The sequence below is a fragment of the Ammospiza nelsoni genome, chromosome 1 (genome assembly GCF_027579445.1).
Source record: "Ammospiza nelsoni isolate bAmmNel1 chromosome 1, bAmmNel1.pri, whole genome shotgun sequence".
In the NCBI taxonomy this organism is placed as follows: domain Eukaryota; kingdom Metazoa; phylum Chordata; class Aves; order Passeriformes; family Passerellidae; genus Ammospiza; species Ammospiza nelsoni.
In genome coordinates this window covers 23,417,571-23,435,106 of record NC_080633.1, presented here as the reverse complement: position 1 = coordinate 23,435,106, position 17,536 = coordinate 23,417,571, and the positions used below count along the sequence as shown (strand labels likewise).

The 17,536-nt window shown below is 38.7% G+C and overlaps 1 protein-coding gene across 6 annotated transcripts in view; it reads right to left on the bottom strand.

The window, feature by feature from the left end:
• Positions 1 to 17,536, bottom strand: part of CDK14 (cyclin dependent kinase 14) — a 326,690-nt gene that overhangs the window by 155,740 nt on the left and 153,414 nt on the right. For all 6 annotated transcript variants that reach the window (XM_059469292.1, XM_059469252.1, XM_059469276.1 and 3 more), the window contains one exon: positions 12,074 to 12,197. In XM_059469292.1, coding sequence (XP_059325275.1) covers positions 12,074 to 12,197 — 124 coding nt within the window. The remainder of the gene's footprint in view (positions 1 to 12,073; positions 12,198 to 17,536) is intronic.

The following is a 17,536-nucleotide window of genomic DNA, read 5'->3' as shown; positions in this document are numbered from 1 at the left end:
TACAGCACTGGCAGTGCCAGGTACTGCTCTCTCCACCTGTTGGAGGGGTCCAAAACTCACTGAAGTGAACCCTGCAGGGCTGGACAAAAGCCAGCAACAGCAGCATGGCTACTGGGATGTTATTAATGGAGAGATTTATTCCAGTGGGACCAGTTTTGCTGATCCATCATGTCCTATCTAGCTCTTAAATATCTGGACAACTTTGATGCAGGGCCTATCTCAAGTCATGGTCAGCTATTAAAGCCTAATCAAGTAGCTGAAAATTTACTTGAATTTGTCTAGGATAAATAGTTTAACAAGAACAGGGCTACATTGAAAAGCAAGTATTTAAGTAATTTCTATAGACAAAATATTTTTTAAAAGCAGATCTAACAAGTATTTTGTTTACAAATCAAACCTCGCTGCCATTTGACATTACCCTGCAGGAGTAGAATCTGTAAATTTGAAAAGCTGTCACCCCATGGGTGCTGAAACCACCAACTCTTACAATACAAGGTCTAACTTATGTACAAATGCCACAATTCCATGGCTAGTATCCACCAGATCCTTGACCCTGTACTGCAGAGCCAGTGCAAGTGGGTTTGAAGGCCTCCTTTCCCAGCCAAGGTGTCACCTCAGCACACATCTCCTCTGCAGAATGCAGCTGCATCTGGTCCCCCATCCACCCTCAGCTCATGAACCACGGCTGCCCTGCCTGGCACAAACTGCTCTAGAGCTCATGGAGCTTAATCCAGGCTGCTTCCAGTACCCCAGCCAGACTATTTATAGATAAGACAAATATTTATCTGACTTTTGTCATTGCTACAATGTGATATCTCACAACTTACATGTTCCCTTAGTAGGTAAAACACTGTCTTGGAGTTCTTCCAAAGAAGTCCAGCACATTTTGCATGTGGTATCACATTGGTACATACATTCACATAGTGGGTAACGCCCACAGCATCTAAAGTCACATCTGACTGCACAGGATTAAGTCAGAGTAAAATGATCTGAAAACAGACATTGCTGCAAAACTAACAAGACTGAAAAAAAGTCTCCATTACATAAAAGCTGTTTTAAATACAAAGAACAAAATAACTACAAAATAACTTGAAGATTTCACTAATTTTCAAAATTTCTTCCACTTTGCTTTCAAGAGTGGAGTCATTAAGAAAATCTATATAAGCACTGTTACTTCTGTAAAGCAATATTATAAAGCAACATCTAACAACAGAAATCTCTTGACTGTCAGATTCACCTGTTCAATTAAATTGCTCCTCAAAACTCATTCAATGTATATGCCATCTTAAATTATCTGAATCACAAATCTTATAAGAAAACTTTTATGAGAGAGACATTCCAATATGCTTAGATCTAAATTATTATTTGACTTTGCATCAGTAATAAGGCATCTATATTCCTGGAGAGCCATCAATTCAGTTCTTAATACAATTTTGTCAGAGCAAAAGAAGAAATGAAAGCAGACAATTTCATTTTTTAAAAAGTTACATTAGAAGGGCATTAAGGCTATTCCTTAACAGTACAATTCTGGAAATATGTAGTTAAATCCCAACTGCTCCTAATGCAGCATTTGTCTCTAAAGTGATAATGAAAACTAAAATGCCTCAACCAGAATGACAAAGCTGGAGCTATGCAACCCAATCTAGTCCTTTCTGTACAGATGTAACCTACCAGTCAGTAGGACTACAGCAAAACCCTGTATTGTAACTAATAAAGCAAGTGAAAACTTGTTTGTACTGAAACGAAGCCATTCTTTTATCTATTCACCTTGGGGACAATGGATGTACTTCTAGATGAGGTGCTCAATAAAAATCACTTGTAGATTGCAAGCAAAGGATCCCTATTAGTACTTTGACCACCGACAAACTACTGCTGTCATACTGTTATGGAATCATTCCATGCTTTATGGAAACCATTTACTCTATCAAGTTTGCATGTGTGAACCAACTGTTAGTACTCATAAGCATGTCTCATTTGGTATCACAGCCTACAGCCTGTGTAGCTAAACTGGTGATAATCCTGAGCGCTCTTAAGACAGAATGGGCAAAGGACTGCCAAAATTGCAAGAAGCTTACATGAGAAGGCATTTGTGTTTATAAAGTATATTTCAGTGATCTGCTGCCTTTTCTCTTATCCCTCCCCCTACTTTTTTTTTTTTTCATTTATTTAGTTTTCTTGTAAGGTCTACAGACAGGTCATAGCTGAACCACATTTCCAGCTAGCTGGAAGGTCCAGAAATAACTTAAAAACATTTCAATGACATATGCTTGAAAGCAAATATAGTCACAAAAGCAAGTAAATTTGATGCTCAAGTGACTTAAAAATTGCTGCAATAAGAAGGATATGAATATATTCATGGGTGTGGGTGGGAATAAAAGAGATTACATCTGAAAATCTCCTGCTACCTTATTTCCAATGACTACACGAAATATTTGCTGTATAATTTGACATATTATGAGCCAGAAAAGCCAAAGGCGATACAACCAAGTTTGGAGAAGAACCTGAGGACCTTTAACCAGGTGAAGCTCTAACCTGCCATTTTCCCTACCATGTAAACCAAAAATTACTCAGCACCATTTTCTCTTCGTGCAAAGCCACTGTTAATTTTCCCACCTCACCAAGGCATAAAGCTGCTGGTTCCTGATTCTCCCACTTTTAAGTTTTTTAGCTTTGGTCTCTCAAATTATAAGACCAAAAGGTCAAGCAAAAGATGGTTATTTGTAATATATATAAGAGTAACTACTTGGAGCTATAATTTATTTGTATAGTTTTTGGAAATGGAAGTTGCTGGAGAAGTGTTAAGTACTGCTAAGACAAGAACTGCCTGATCACTTCTGGCTATCATCAAGGCTAACTGATGCAGGGGAAACTCTCATCTTAAAGCAGGTAGCCCTGCAAGCATGATTTTAATTTATATCAGGACAAATTATGCATCTATGAATATATTAATACAACCAGCACTGTGTCTTTCAGAAAGAATTAAAAAAAACATGCATACATTAAGAATTACCTAGATAAAAAGTGACTGTGTTGCCGAAAAGTAAGGTTTTAAACTGTCTGGGACAAAACAAATGACATCATAAATTACAGAGCCATCGTTCCTTTAAAATGCCACCTCAATTATGGAATTATTTCAGACCATGTTAAAGGCATATTTCTCTTAATGAACTGCCAGTTTTGTTCACATTAATCTTTGCACATCAATATGTTTTGTTCTGACTGATGATGAATTTTTTCTTCTTTAATCCACACCTTTCCAGTTAACCTATATTATCTACACAGCTTATTATTTCCTGTGTAAAATAAATCTGCATAACTATTAACACACTAATGACATTAAAATAATTTAAAAAGTTGGCATAATTTTCTCACTATATAATACAGTATGTTCTCATAAATAAAAAAAACCATAAAACAAAATCATAGTCAAACCAAGAAAGAAAAGATAGAGAGTACTATGGGAGCTACCTGGAGGCCTATATTCAAAAGCTTTACCTTGAGCAGTACCTTTTTCTATAGTATTTTTTCCCTGTAACTAATGTAACAGAAAGAAGCAAAAAAGCTTCAAAACAATGAAGTTTTAATGAAAGCTTGATATTTTAAATACAGGTGCTTGTAACCATGATAACCACAAGGATATGGAGAGGTGTAGGAAGGGAAAATGTTCTCATATAAAACTGAGAGAACCATCACATGACTGAATAAGGCTTTTTTCAAGTGAAACAATATTTGTTTTAATACATTTACAGATTCATATGGACGGATGGATGGATCTCTTTTGCACAGAGAGCAGATCACAGTTCTCAAAGTCTTTTGTGCCACTGTCACGTAGCAGTCTAGTTCACACTTAAGTGGGCAATACAAGGCAATTAAAAAAAAATCATGATTATCATCATAACACAGCACTGAGCTAGCTGCAGTACAGATGACATTCAAATCCCATGTTCTTCTTAAGCACAAAATACTGAAACAGATTTTTCATCACAGTTGTTTTAATGGTGTCATAACCAACTTCCTTTATTACCCTTAATGGATAATTAAGATGCTTTCCTCCTATTTAAAGGCTTGATATAACTCTCACTTGTAACAATAGAGAATTGCATTGAACCCTAAGTAATCTGAGATCCGTTTAACAAGGGACCCATTAAGTGAGTCACACCAATCCCCAGGTCCTTCATGCTTTTTAAAAATAAAACATTTTCAGTCAATAATCCTGCATAGGGCTTCTCAGTGGGAAGAGCTTAAGTTACAGCATCTGCCTTAGTAAAAGCTGAAAAGCCTCCTATTTAAAGATTTTTAATTTCAATTGTTAAATAGCAATCAGTGAAGACTGGCATAGACAAACATTTAATAAGTGGTTCTGCTTTGTATTAACAACTGGCAGAGAGAAGTTAAAGTCCTAGTTGAATACAGCTGAATCTCTCTACAGTTTTTGCAATTGCTGTCTCCAGATAGTAAACTCATGGCAAATCTATTCTTTCTTCATAGATTATGAAACCCATTTGCTGCCCATAAGAGATTCTTACTGTGCTCTCACATGGTAATTTTTTGTATAGATTGAACTCCTACCTCAATAAAGCCATCAGATATATGAAGCAAATTAGATGGAGATCCATGATGAGACAACAAAACAAATAAATAGGAGAAGAAAGAAACATTTCCAGCAGCACCAGACCACACCTTCTCTTGCATCTTCACCTCTGAAACAATTCTTTAGACCAAATGCCAGAATACTCCTTTACACTGCTGTTGTTTGAAATCTTTTGCCACCCACCCATCTCCCTCTCCATCTCACCACAGGTCTGGGCATCACAGCAGAAGGTCACAAGCACAGTATATGAAGCCCTTGCTCCTGGGAGGGAAAGGGAAGGATGCAGCTTTGGCTACTCCCTGACAGCAGCCAGTTATAGCATTAGAAACTGAGAAGAAAGGTCTGGGGGTGCAGGGAAAGCCTATTATCCTCAGAAAGCAAAATAAATAACATGGCAGCCTGCCACATGTCTCTGGGTCCACAGTGCCCACAGCTTTTGCAGCCTACATCACTTATTTTTCCCCCAAGAAAAAGATTTGAGGGTGCCATAGCTACCTATAACCTCTGCTCCTGAGCTCTGGCCTTACTTTGCCTGGGTGTAGAAAATGTGGACAGAAGGGCTTTTCACCCTGACTCAGTAACAGGCCATCAAGGCTATTCCAGGGCAAACACACCCAGCCTGCCCTGCTGCTCCAGCCCCAGCTGCCACTGTACACAGCAACAGCAGCTTCTGCTCTCCATGGAACAGGAGGCATTTGCAGCTCATTACAAAAATAACTGCTTTATTAAGTACTTTATAAAGGCCTGCAAGCTGACTCTGGTTTGAGCACTTTGGGGTTCACTTTCCAGGTTCTCACTTCTTTTTTTTTTCAATTTCTTCACAACATTGTCACTGAAGTTATCTTCCTTGCTTGATATTTAATACAACTAGAGTCCTCAAAGAAGCCCACTACTGTCCTTCCTGAGGGGTAAACGAACCAATTCTTCAGATTTCAATGGCTGTTATCAGAAAGGAACAGGCTGTACCTGGAGTAACAGCAATCTCCAGCAGGAATATGGGACATAAATGTCTTTTCTTACCATGTTCAACTCAGGCAGGGTGTTAGAGGGGTCTGTGTACCTATGTTTGGGGTAAACTGGTTTTCTTTACCTGCAGCAGCCTCTGATAACCAGCACCCAGACAGCTCCTAGCCCTTCTCTGGAGCCTGCAGAAGGGCTGCTGTGGGGGCAGGAGCTGTGTTGGGCCAGCAGCCTCAGGGGTGACCAGGCAGCTCCTACAACTCACCCCAAAGGCTGCGTCAGGCTGCCCAAATCAGTCTCACCTAAAGCCAGGCAACCAAAGGGAGCCAGCCTACATAAATAGAGGCACTCTCAGAGGAATTTTGCTAACAGTTCCATCAAATCCCCAACAATATCATACCAGCTCTTTGGGCACTGAGACAACTCCTTATATCAGCATCTCCAAGATCTGATACTCTGTGGAACATTTACATGGGAAAACATCACAGTTATCCACGCAAGCAATCTTTGATGCTATTCACTTTTCATATGAATTTTATACAGTACATTATAAAGAAACCCTTGTGGGATTCTTACTGTGAAGAAAAAAACCCTACTTTTTTTTTCTTTTCAACTTATCAACATAGTTTTAGCAATTTTAACAGTAAGCTATACAGAAATAACCTTGTCCCTCATGACATACCACTGTCATGCTCTCCACAGAAAAATCTATATGGAAATGCTTGGAAACATCCTAATACTCAGTCACAGTTTTAAACTGCAAGTCCATTGAGTATAATTCCCTTTATTTTAATCCTCAAGTCTCTTTGCTCCTGCTATCTATTATTTATCATTCTATGTATCTAGAAGGATGCATGGTTGAATCACACTGACTTGATTCTTTTACTACATCAGAGGACTGTATATTAACAAAATTCTGAAAGCTTAAGGCAGGACTTTCACCACAATACAGACCTCCTGCAGATCCTTACTCATCCAGAGATCCCCAAAGACAACAAAAAGTAGTCGGGAAAAGCTTCAGGGTTAGTGTTATTTGAGAGACTAAATAAAAGACATTTTTATGAAGATGTCATGCTGTTTTTCCACTCCAAAGCAGATTCCCACAGATGAGAAAGAGCAACTCTCATACTACAGAAACAAGCATTAAAGCACTAAGTACCTGATGCTCCTTGTCAACTCACCTTGCAACACTGGAATTTATTGGTAGTGTTACTGCAGTTTGAAGATTTTTTTAAAGGACTAAAATTACCAAAAAATGGGGCAGATAGGGGAAGCATCTATTCAAGTATTTTCTAAATTTTTCAATTTAGAAAATTATCAATAATCAAGTTTTCCTCTCCTTTCAAATATACTCAAGATAACAATACTTCTAGACCTGTTTTTCCATACTTGGAAATTGTATTTTGCACTTGTGTGCCTGCTATGTAGGTACCTAAGGTTAGGCAGGTGCCTTCATAGTTTATACACCCTGTCTTAGAGCCATAGCACAGAGAAAAAGGCATTATACACACTAAAAAGAATGGCATCTAATTAAAAGATGTGATTACACAGAAGCACTTGCACTTATAATAACTGCACAATCCCAAACAGAGATCTAACAGGTCTTCAAACTTCACATTCACCCACTTCAAACAGCTTACTTCTGCTGCAGGTCGAAGAGAAGAGATGACAGGGAAAGGCAGCTGCAGAGAAGATTCACAAATGAGAAACTCCCTGAGAAGTAAACCCCAGCAGCAGGCTGGTTATCTCAGAGGGGAGGAGGCCAAAGCCCTACTAGTGACTTGGCCACTTTCTCTCACAGTCTCAGAAGTGCTTTTACTGTGTCACATGCTAGTCACGTCTAAATGTTTTGTTCTTGACACGCATAACCTGATGATATTTTCAGTGCATTGAAATGTGGGTGGTGTCACCTCAAAGCTATGTAAATCTTTTATCAGAAAATATCTAATAACAAGTATAACATGTATTTTTCAACCCAGAAAGCAAAAGACTATTTTAACTAAAGAATATGTAAGAGTAATTGTGCTATGATCAGAATTAAGGTCGACATTGTTTTGGAGGTGTCAGAATATCAGATTGCAAGAGGCTCTTTTCAGAGAATAAGAAACAAGGCAGGAAAAGAGCAAATCCTTCTTGGAAAGTCCCACATGGAAGGTGAGACTCACCTCCCACCTGATTATTGTCAGCTATTTAGGGACTTGGTGCTGGAGTTTATCAAGTATGATAATCTGCATGCAAACATAATCGATTAGCCAATCTTGATTTATATCAGCATATACAATAACTAAATACCAATCTCCAATCATTAAGAAACAAAACAAAACAAGCAAGGTATTTAGTGAGTCACGGAACCACACAAGAACAATTTGCCTAGTTCAATCTGCCAGATTGCTCAAGGCTTAGTCCAGTAAGGGAAGCAAACAGATCTCACAACATCTCTGGGCTGCTCCAGTGCTGAAGTACTTTCATACCAAACATTTCTTTCCTTATAGCCAGTTGTGTGTTCAGCTTATGACCATTATCCCTCATGCTCCCACTGTGCACCCAAGGGCACCACCAGGCTCTTGGTAACCAACTCTTAAGGCACTGCAGAGCTCCTCATTCCATTACAGCAGGCAATCCCATGGATCTAACATGATTTACTGTGACTAAAACTGGCAAACACTTTCTTCACACCTACAAGAAGCCTCATTCCACCATTTCCTATGGGATAGTGGTTGACCAGCTGCAGTACTCCAGACCTGCCTTCTTGCAAATGGATAAAACAATAACCTTTCTCCAGTTATTGAGAACCTCCCTCAATCTACAGTCTGTCAAAGATCACAGAGAGCAGTCTGACAATGACATCAGTTGGCTTTCCCAGTACACTCATGGTGTGATTCTTGGGTTTGTCCTGGGAAGGGTGAGAAGTTGGACTCTATGATGCTTACAGCCCCTTTCCTGAGGTCAGACTGACAGGCCTGCAGTCCCCCAGAGATCCTTCTTCCAACCCTTCCTGTAAACGGGTTTCACATTTGCTAACCTCCAATCATCTGGGACCTCCCCAGCTAGCCAGGAGAAAAGATCAATTAATGGAGAGTGGCTTAATGAGCTCTTCTGCCAGCCCCTTCAATACCCTCACATGAATCCCATCTGGACCCACAGACTTGTGAGGATCTGAATGGCACAGGAGGTCACTAACTACTTCCTCTGGATTGCAGGGGCTCTGGTCTGCTCCCTGTCCATGCCTACCAGCTCAGGGCGTGGTGCCCCTGAGGATTATGTGTCTTTCTGCTGAAGTCTGAGACAAATTTCTTATGGTGTTACTCATTAGAGGCTTAAAATATTGTATTTCTACTTAAGACTGACATATGCAGGAGGGGAAATAAACTCATAGACAGCCAAATTCACACCATAGGATCAAAAATAATTCTTGCACTTTATTCCATAAGAACTCCTAATATACTTTACTTTCCTCTGGAATCTTAATTAGATTTCAAAAAGAATGCAGGTATGATATTCAAGGACTATTTTTCACAGCAACAATTACTCGAGATGTAGTCTCCCCTATTATATCTTTTCAATAAAGCCATTTTTTATAGCTCATCCATTTTTAATTTGATAAAGCCTCTATTTTCTGTTCTCCCTTTTCATTTGACCGCTGAGTCTTCTCATAAACGTTCATTTCCTAGCAGCTAGAGCACAATGAACAGAAAAGCAAACTGCTGTTCATCTGAACAGTGACACTCCCACACAGTGAAGTGTGTGTGTCTGGGAGCCCTGCTACAGAAAAACACATGCCCACAGTTATTCACAGATTCCACTTCAGCCACAGTGCAAGGAACTGGCAGACATGAATAGCTTCTTTTACCTTGTTTATTCAAGAATTATGATCCACCAGCCTGCTTTTAAGCATTTGATATCCTACAGGGAAGAGATTAAATAAGCCTGACGCCAAATGAAAAACTTCAGACATGATGCTGATATTTTTGGTAAACTTATGAAGCCAAAATCTGAAAGTCTTGTCCTTAGAGACTAAAAGGCCTTTGCTCTAGGATTTTATATTATGCTAGCAAAGTCACTGATTTCTTGATAGGTTCTCTCCTGCCTTGAGTGCATTTGAAAGAAAAGCAACCATCTTTCTAATTTTCACACTGCTCCTCACATAATTAATCAAGTATACAATCTAAACTGACTTCCTTTCCAAGCACATTATTGCAAATCAGTCATTTGTGGGAGAAAAGCATAAAGAGAAATAGGACTGTAGTTTACACCTTGTTTAAATAGAGTCTTCCATACTGGGAAGCTGGAGGATGGGCTATAATAATACAGCACTTAAATAGTAAATATGCACAGGGGCACACGGACAGCACACACGTGTGCTCTCATTTCTCATGATCCCAGTGAAAGGGGTCATGATCTTTCAGACTTTGACCTCAACACCTCTAATTTTTCATCTTGGTTCTCGGAAGAGAAATTTAACCCATCTGGTTTTCAGTTTTATGAGGTCATGAGCCATGAAAGAAAATCTAGCTTTAAAAAAAAAAAAGGAGATAGATAATCTTCTGTCCCTGTATAAGAGTAGATTACACAGATGTTTCTGTTATGTCAAGGCAAACTTAAAAGGGAAAAAATATCTTCTGTCCAATATTACATATTCATGTCTCTACCACTTTGTATTTCTTTCTGGCTGTACTTATACATTTCTAGTCCCTCTATCAAAACCATGCACAATGGTCAACCACAAACTCCTGCCACCACCCACTTGTGAAAATCCTGCCTTTCATGTCATCACTGGGCTATTCAGCCTGGTGCTACAATGAGGCAACAATTCCATTAGAAGTGATAGATAATTACATTTCCTACTATAGCAAGGCACAAACCACCATCCCACCTTGTCCTCTGCTCTCTGGCAGCACCAGGCAACACAACCAGAGTCAACTTGTGTCTGAGTTGAACTGTTCATTAACTGGTTCACACATCCAGCAATGCATTTAATAGTGCTGGTAAAGGGCAGGTTGTTTTCTTTTTTCTTAAAAACACACAAAAAAGTTTGCAGCCTCCCTCTCCCCAGCCACACAAGCCATAGAGCTTCAGCAATCCACCCCCACACTGTAGGAAACATTTTACATACAAAAGAATTTATGAGATCTTTTATGATTTCCAGCATCCACCAAAGCTAGAGAACCATTGTTACAATCTCCCGAAAAATTTATAATATGGGGATATTTGGAAGTCAGATTAGTTCATAGGGTTCTCTGCATATAAATTATACAACAAAATTATTAAACAGCACAGCACCTTCAACAGAGGGTTAACTCATATTTCACTGCAAGAACACTGAATGATGCACCTGTTTCATATCCTTAAGATATGAAACCTCACAATAAAATGCAACATGCAGGAATGGGGTTTTTAAGCATTTATTCAAAAAACAGCAAGTTTTGAAAAATGACAGCAAAGAATCATATGTAAACCAGGAGACAAGTGCTTCTAATACTATTTCTATAATTGCCTTACAATTCAAAGGCCAACCAAGTCCTTGTGGACTGTGTCCACCTTAAGTCCTGTTCCCTTCTCCAGCATAGCAAATACACACTGAGCTGTTAATTGCAGTAACACTAATTAAAAGACAAAACCTCACAACTACATTAGCAGTGAAATTGCCAATTAGCACACAAGGCTTCCTCATTACTGCTGCTGCATGAAATGTGAAGCATGATGTGGATAGCAGTCATAAAATAAAAGACATTTTTTAAAAGCCAATAGGTCACATTTTCAGCTTACTTCAAAAGTACTGCTGGAATCAGTAACTGAGAAGCTGACCTACAGGAAAGAAAGAAATTCCTACAACTTTTTGTGAAAACCACTAAAGAGAAATATTGCCATTTTCCACATCTGCATTTACAATGGTTTTCAGGGGAAAGAGTACTTGCCTTGGCGTAGCCACTAGAAAATGGCTTAAACATTTAAAAATAGGCCAAAGGCTAAGACTTCAGTGGATAATTTATCCTGACTTTATATTCCATGTAAGCCTTCCCCAGAAAGAACTAAGGGATACTGAAAGCAATCCAGGTGATCCCAGTGTCCTTTATTCTACAGAAGGAACACTTGTGTCCTTCCGTCTCTTGCAATGACCATTTAATGAAAGTCAATCCAGACCTCACAACCCTCAAGCTGCTTCCATAAAGTGATTGTGCTTTTCATACAGTTTATATTTCCCCATATCTCTCTGCCTTTTTTTTTTTTTATATTTTTAATTCTAATTCAGAGGTCTCATGGTAAATAAAATGGAAATACTTTCAGCATGATCTTCCTTGAGAGAACTGGAGTAGGTATTTGTTTTTCACTTGCTCCCTTTTAACCAAGCATTTTGTTGATCATAATCAATTTCTTCACTCAAGAGAAAAATGTGCAATTATCTACAATGAAGAAGGTGTGTCTAAGGAATAGGGTGGGGGGGGGGGGAAGAGAAATCAATGGAACCATCTGTCTGACATTCCTACAACATTATAAGATACTTGTAATTAACTGCTTGCCTACCAAAGTCTGCCAGCTTTAACTCCCCCGTGTCACTGATCAGAAGGTTCTGTGGTTTCAGGTCCCTGTGCAAAATGTAACGCTGGTGGATGTAAGACAGTCCTCGCAGCAACTGAAATAAAAATAACTGAAAAAGAGGGGGACAAAAAATGACCTCTGTTAATATTTTGCATATAACCACAGGTGATTTCTTCATGATATGCAGGGTGCTTGCACATTGCGGTAACATTGTGTCAGAATTCCTCCCAAACTGGCTAAATCCCACCCAAATTTAACACAACGAAATTTCCATCTGAAATATACTTACTTTGCAAGGACTAAACCCAGCCTCCAATGTCATAGATTCAATTTGACTGCTTTAAAAAGAAGAGAGCAATACAACCATGTGCAGAAGGCTTGGTTTCTACCAAATTATAATTATATTCCATTTACCCATATGGCCTTAGAGATTAGGTGGTAGCCTGAAGACAGATGTGTATCTTCACTAATTATAGGCAGCAACAGTACAGGGTGGATAGGGATGGGGAGAAAAGGCTGGGGGATGGAACGCTGAAGCTAAAACAAAGAAGAAATTAATAGTATAACAATAATGCCTGTGTACCCAAGGAAATCTGCAAGTAAAATAGATTTTATCCCTTGAAGTCTATTTTAATGGGAGTTTCTTATGTATTTTTCATTAGGAAATAACTCTCACTGAACCTAAAGATGACTTTTGAAACCTACTTGCAATAGTCTTTAAGGTAATTTTAGACAGAAACCTAACTCACCATCTCCTGGTTTCTTAGAGTCCTTCCCTGGACTCTATAAATGCTTACTCCTAAATCTAAGCATTACTATTGTGTATTCTGTAATTCACAATTATGAACAAAGAGCTGGAGGAAGAGGATCTTTTGTCCTCCCCTTTCCATCTCTCATATCTATAATTTTCCTGCATCATTTCAGACACTTGCTGGGAAGGGCTGTGTTACCCGTCATGGGTTTTGTCAACACAAAGGGTGAATGAACTCCCAGGAGTTTTCTTTGCAGTTATGAAGAGCCTGTCCCAATGCAGAGACCCTTCCTTTTCCCTGATATATCTTGAGAAATACTTCAGTTTCTAGATGTGAACACAAAAATGCCCTCCAAAGCTAAACATGGAGGATCCAAGAGCAGGTATGGACTCTGTGCCTCACAGCTCAGAGGACAGTGAAATGTGCTCTCTAGGAAGACGTGGTAACCACCCCAAAGATTGGGGAAAAGTCAACTCAGGCACATGAGAATTTCTAATTAACTTGCAACACAAGCATCCTATTCAGTGATTACTGAAGTGAAGAGACATTCTAAAAAGGGTTACAAAATCTGATTATAGAAGAGAATAAAGGCTGACATGAAAGAAACAGAAACATCATGTAACTGAAGGTGAAATTAATTTAATTGCATTTCATTTTTTCCCTGAGTGCAGACACAATGCACTCTATGTTGAACTATTTAGCCAGGGCACAAAGAGCCATATCAATCACCTTCTTGCCAGGGTAGGGTCTAACAATGTGCTGAGGAAACCTAAGAGAAAAATACAGGAACAAAGAATAGCAGGAAAGTCATAAGTAACATGCACATTCCTTTCTGAATTGTGGTTAAAGTGGAATTTATGGTACATAAAAACTATTTTAATAAGAGCAAGAAGCAGAAATAGCTTTCATTACAGCCTGAAAATATCAATTTAATTCTATTAAATTACTTCAAAATAATACATTTTTAAAAATAAAAAGATGGGCAAAATAACATGTTTGCCAGGCTAAATCAATAGCATTTAACTTCAAACATTATTTTCAAATATGCAAAGAAATTTCAATTATCATGCCCTGTAATCTTTATAATATCTCAAAATATATTTATTAATGTCTTTCATTTGGCTTTAGTGTAAAGAGTCAAATGATTTGACATAATGTGCTAAAAAAAAATGCCCAACAACTTCACGGCTAAACAGAATAAACATCTGCTCTAGAGGACAGCTTTGGAATGTAGTTTTATTCCAAACTTGTAGACATGCTGTACTCATTAAGTACTTCCCCAAAAGTTAATTAATTCACTCACACCTCCTTGGAGGAAGCGCATGGAAGAGAAGGGGGAAAAAAAATCTTCCTGAATTCATTACAGGGTAAACTCAAATATTGGGTTTTTTGCTTTCTCTTTTTCTCTTCCCCTTTGTTTTTATTTGGTAATTTAAATGTGAAAAGATTTATGTGAACACAAGCCTAACATCTGGCAGCAAAGCATTCTGCAAACCACTGGTCCTTTGAGATTTCTTGGGATGAGAAAACACCAGGGGAGGCCTCTCCATTTCCAACGGTTTCTCAGCCCACAAAAAGAAAAGATAAATTGGAAAAAAATGTTTCTGGTTCCTCACAAAGGACTTCTGCCCTCTCACAGTCAAGTTCACACCCCTGATCTTGAGGAAAGCCTTCTCCAGGAAACCCATCTTCTTCCCAGATTGTCTGCATTAACTTCTCAAGAACAAAAATGAATCCTATATGAGGAACCATCAATCCTTACCCATATACCCAGTCTGAAATTGACATACCTCCTATCATGGTCATACTCTCATCTTACTTCATCCTTCCACCACCTCACTCAATTCCAATCACCATGAAACCTCAGCCTGGGTTTTTTTCAGGGAGTTTTGTACAGGCAATGGAACTGCCATTTCCCAAGGCCCCAGGATGGCAGCTGCAGTCAATGGCAAATTCACCATGTATTTCAACAGGTTGGTTGTGATGGTAAAATCAAGACAGATACACAACTCGTTAGCTTTCATGTTGGTAATTTTAATATTTGCATGGTCATATTTGCATGGCTGTATAGGTAATGAATAACCTGCAATAAATAAACTAAGACATCGTTTGTGTACAGTTTCTAGCTTATTAATAAGAACAAAGGTTTTGATAATAAAATTAAGCTCACAAAATACCAAAGGTCACTGTGTTGAAAAAGACAGAAAACAGGACAGGGATTTGTTCCTAGAAGTCAGGTTTTCAGCAAAGTTTAATATTAGGAAGCTCAACACTACATTCAGACAAAAAAATCTTAACACTTGTGGCTTCAAGTCTTGCTTATTTATTTCAGCCATTAAAAAATACCTTTTTTCCCTGACTGCAGCTCTCACTTTAATGAGCAACATTTTAATGAAGACTTTTCATTGTCAGCGAGAAAAATGCATGCAGGTCAAAGCTAATTCAGGGTTTATGGACTGTGATATTAAAAGAACATTAGCAGTTCTTAAAACATACAAGAGAAAGCCCTCAAAGGGTGAGTTAGCACCTACACAGTCCAAGTGTAATGCCTGGATAACCATTTGAGCTATATGCAACATTTGACCAAATGGCCACGGTAGTTTTAGAATGCAACATTTCCTGAGAGACTTGTAGCTATGTGGATGAAGCGCCCAGCTTTCCTGGTGTTTGAACGAGTCTGGGTGAGTGCACAACCCAGAGCCTTACATGCAGACATGCAATGGCTGCCTGGTGGCCCACGTGCTGCAGAATGATTCACTGTCTGGTGGCCTCTGAAGGAGCTTGTGAGTTAGACACTGACACAGGCTGTGCAAAACACATCTAAAGGGTGGGATTGAGAGCAGCTGACACTGTCTGACTTAGGTTCAGAAAGCTCTTTCCAGTCTAAGGATGAAGGGGAACACTTGCGTACAAGTGATCTGTGTAAAGCGCTCAGATAACTCCACACAGTTGCCTTCCATTACAAGAGAGGGCAGAGAGTTTCTGGCAAAGGATACTGGGCTAAGTGAGAAGCAGAAATCCACAACATGCCTAGGAAGATTCTCTGGAAAATGTACCATTTCCACACAGACTCTGCTGAGGCACTGAGGACCCCAATGACAGAGAGGATGCTTGCCAAAAGGACAGAATAATGATGCCTGTGGGGGCCTTTTTTAGGACTTTCTGTGATGGCAAAGAGGGATTTCTAAACTATTTTCTTCATTTGAGCTCTCTTAATTCATGTTGTATTTTGGGAATAGAGGACCTGGACACAGAAGTAAAAGGCTACACAGAACTAGAAAGCTACAAAGAACTTTTTAGTTTACAGAAGATGCACAAAACTCTTGGTTCTGCTCTCTTGGCAGTAAAGTCTGCAAAAAGGCTGAGATAATCTGGAACAGGCGTTAACATCATTTCAGAACAAAGCTGAAAGCAAACCTGAATCAATGTCTTTCCTTTAGCAAGCTCATACTGCTCTATTAGTATAGCTACTTTTGAAAAATACACAATACCACACAGGCTTTATTATCATCCAACACTGATTACATAAATGCCCCTGCTTGCCCTATGTATCAAAGCACACTGTCTGGGAATCACACAGTCATCTGAATTCCCATGTGTGTATTCAGCATCAATAAAATCATATTTAGTCCTATTAGGCCATCAAATCTAAAAATACCAGTAAAAGAAACCAAACTTAGGACATCCCATCTCATGCTTGCAATCAGTGAAGTTCTCCCTATTATCCAGAGCACAGTACAGGCTTCTGTACATTATTGGCTATTTAAAATGGCAAAAGGAGATAACAAATCACTACAGTGCCATCTCACAGCCTTGGAAATAAACAGAACCAAACTCAGTTCCATTTGGGCTCACTCAACTGTTCAGGAATCTTAGAACTGCTTGTTTTAAAACACTATATTAGATAAAACTACCTGGTGATATGCACTATCGCAGAAGCAATGAGAAGTGTCCCTCTGTGACTTATGCTGGCATGTCAAAACCTCACCAAGCACAATCTTTTTTATCTCTCTTGGTTTGCTATTCATTTTCCTCTTCTAAACCAGGATAATAACCACAAGATAAAATCGAACTTTTCACTTCTAATACCTGGAGAAATACTGCACTTTTTAGGTCAAAGTTTTGTAGACTCTGTTTCTTAAATCGTCAGAAGAAGTTCTAGGAAGAAAGAACTGACTTGAGACAAATTTGTATCCACATGAACAAGGAAAATCAGAATTAAAAATTATTAGGTATTTGAATCTGTAGGATTTTCAGGATTATAATAAGATTTATCTCACAAAAAGGTTCCTCATATCTGCCTTCCCTGGAATCAACTGCGTTCCCTCCAAAAGAATTTTAAAACAATCCACTTCAATCCAGTGCTTTTATAAAGGCTTCTAACTTGCTCCTGCATTCCTTACACACAAAGGAGTAGAGTCCTACCAAGGCAATGTAACACAGAAATACAGTCACTGGAAATATTTATTGCATCATTGCTTAAAAAATTATATATACAGATTTTTCCACTTATTTTCAGCAGAACTGCAAAGGAAAGAGATTGGAATGTATTAATTTGCTAACTTCTATTCTCTTTGATGCTGTTTTAATAATTTTTTGTCCCCTCTGGGTACTACTACAGTCATTTGCAATGAGGAAGGTGTGCTTAATTAACTGAGTGTAAAGACACTCCCTTATGATCAGCTGTAGTCATCTG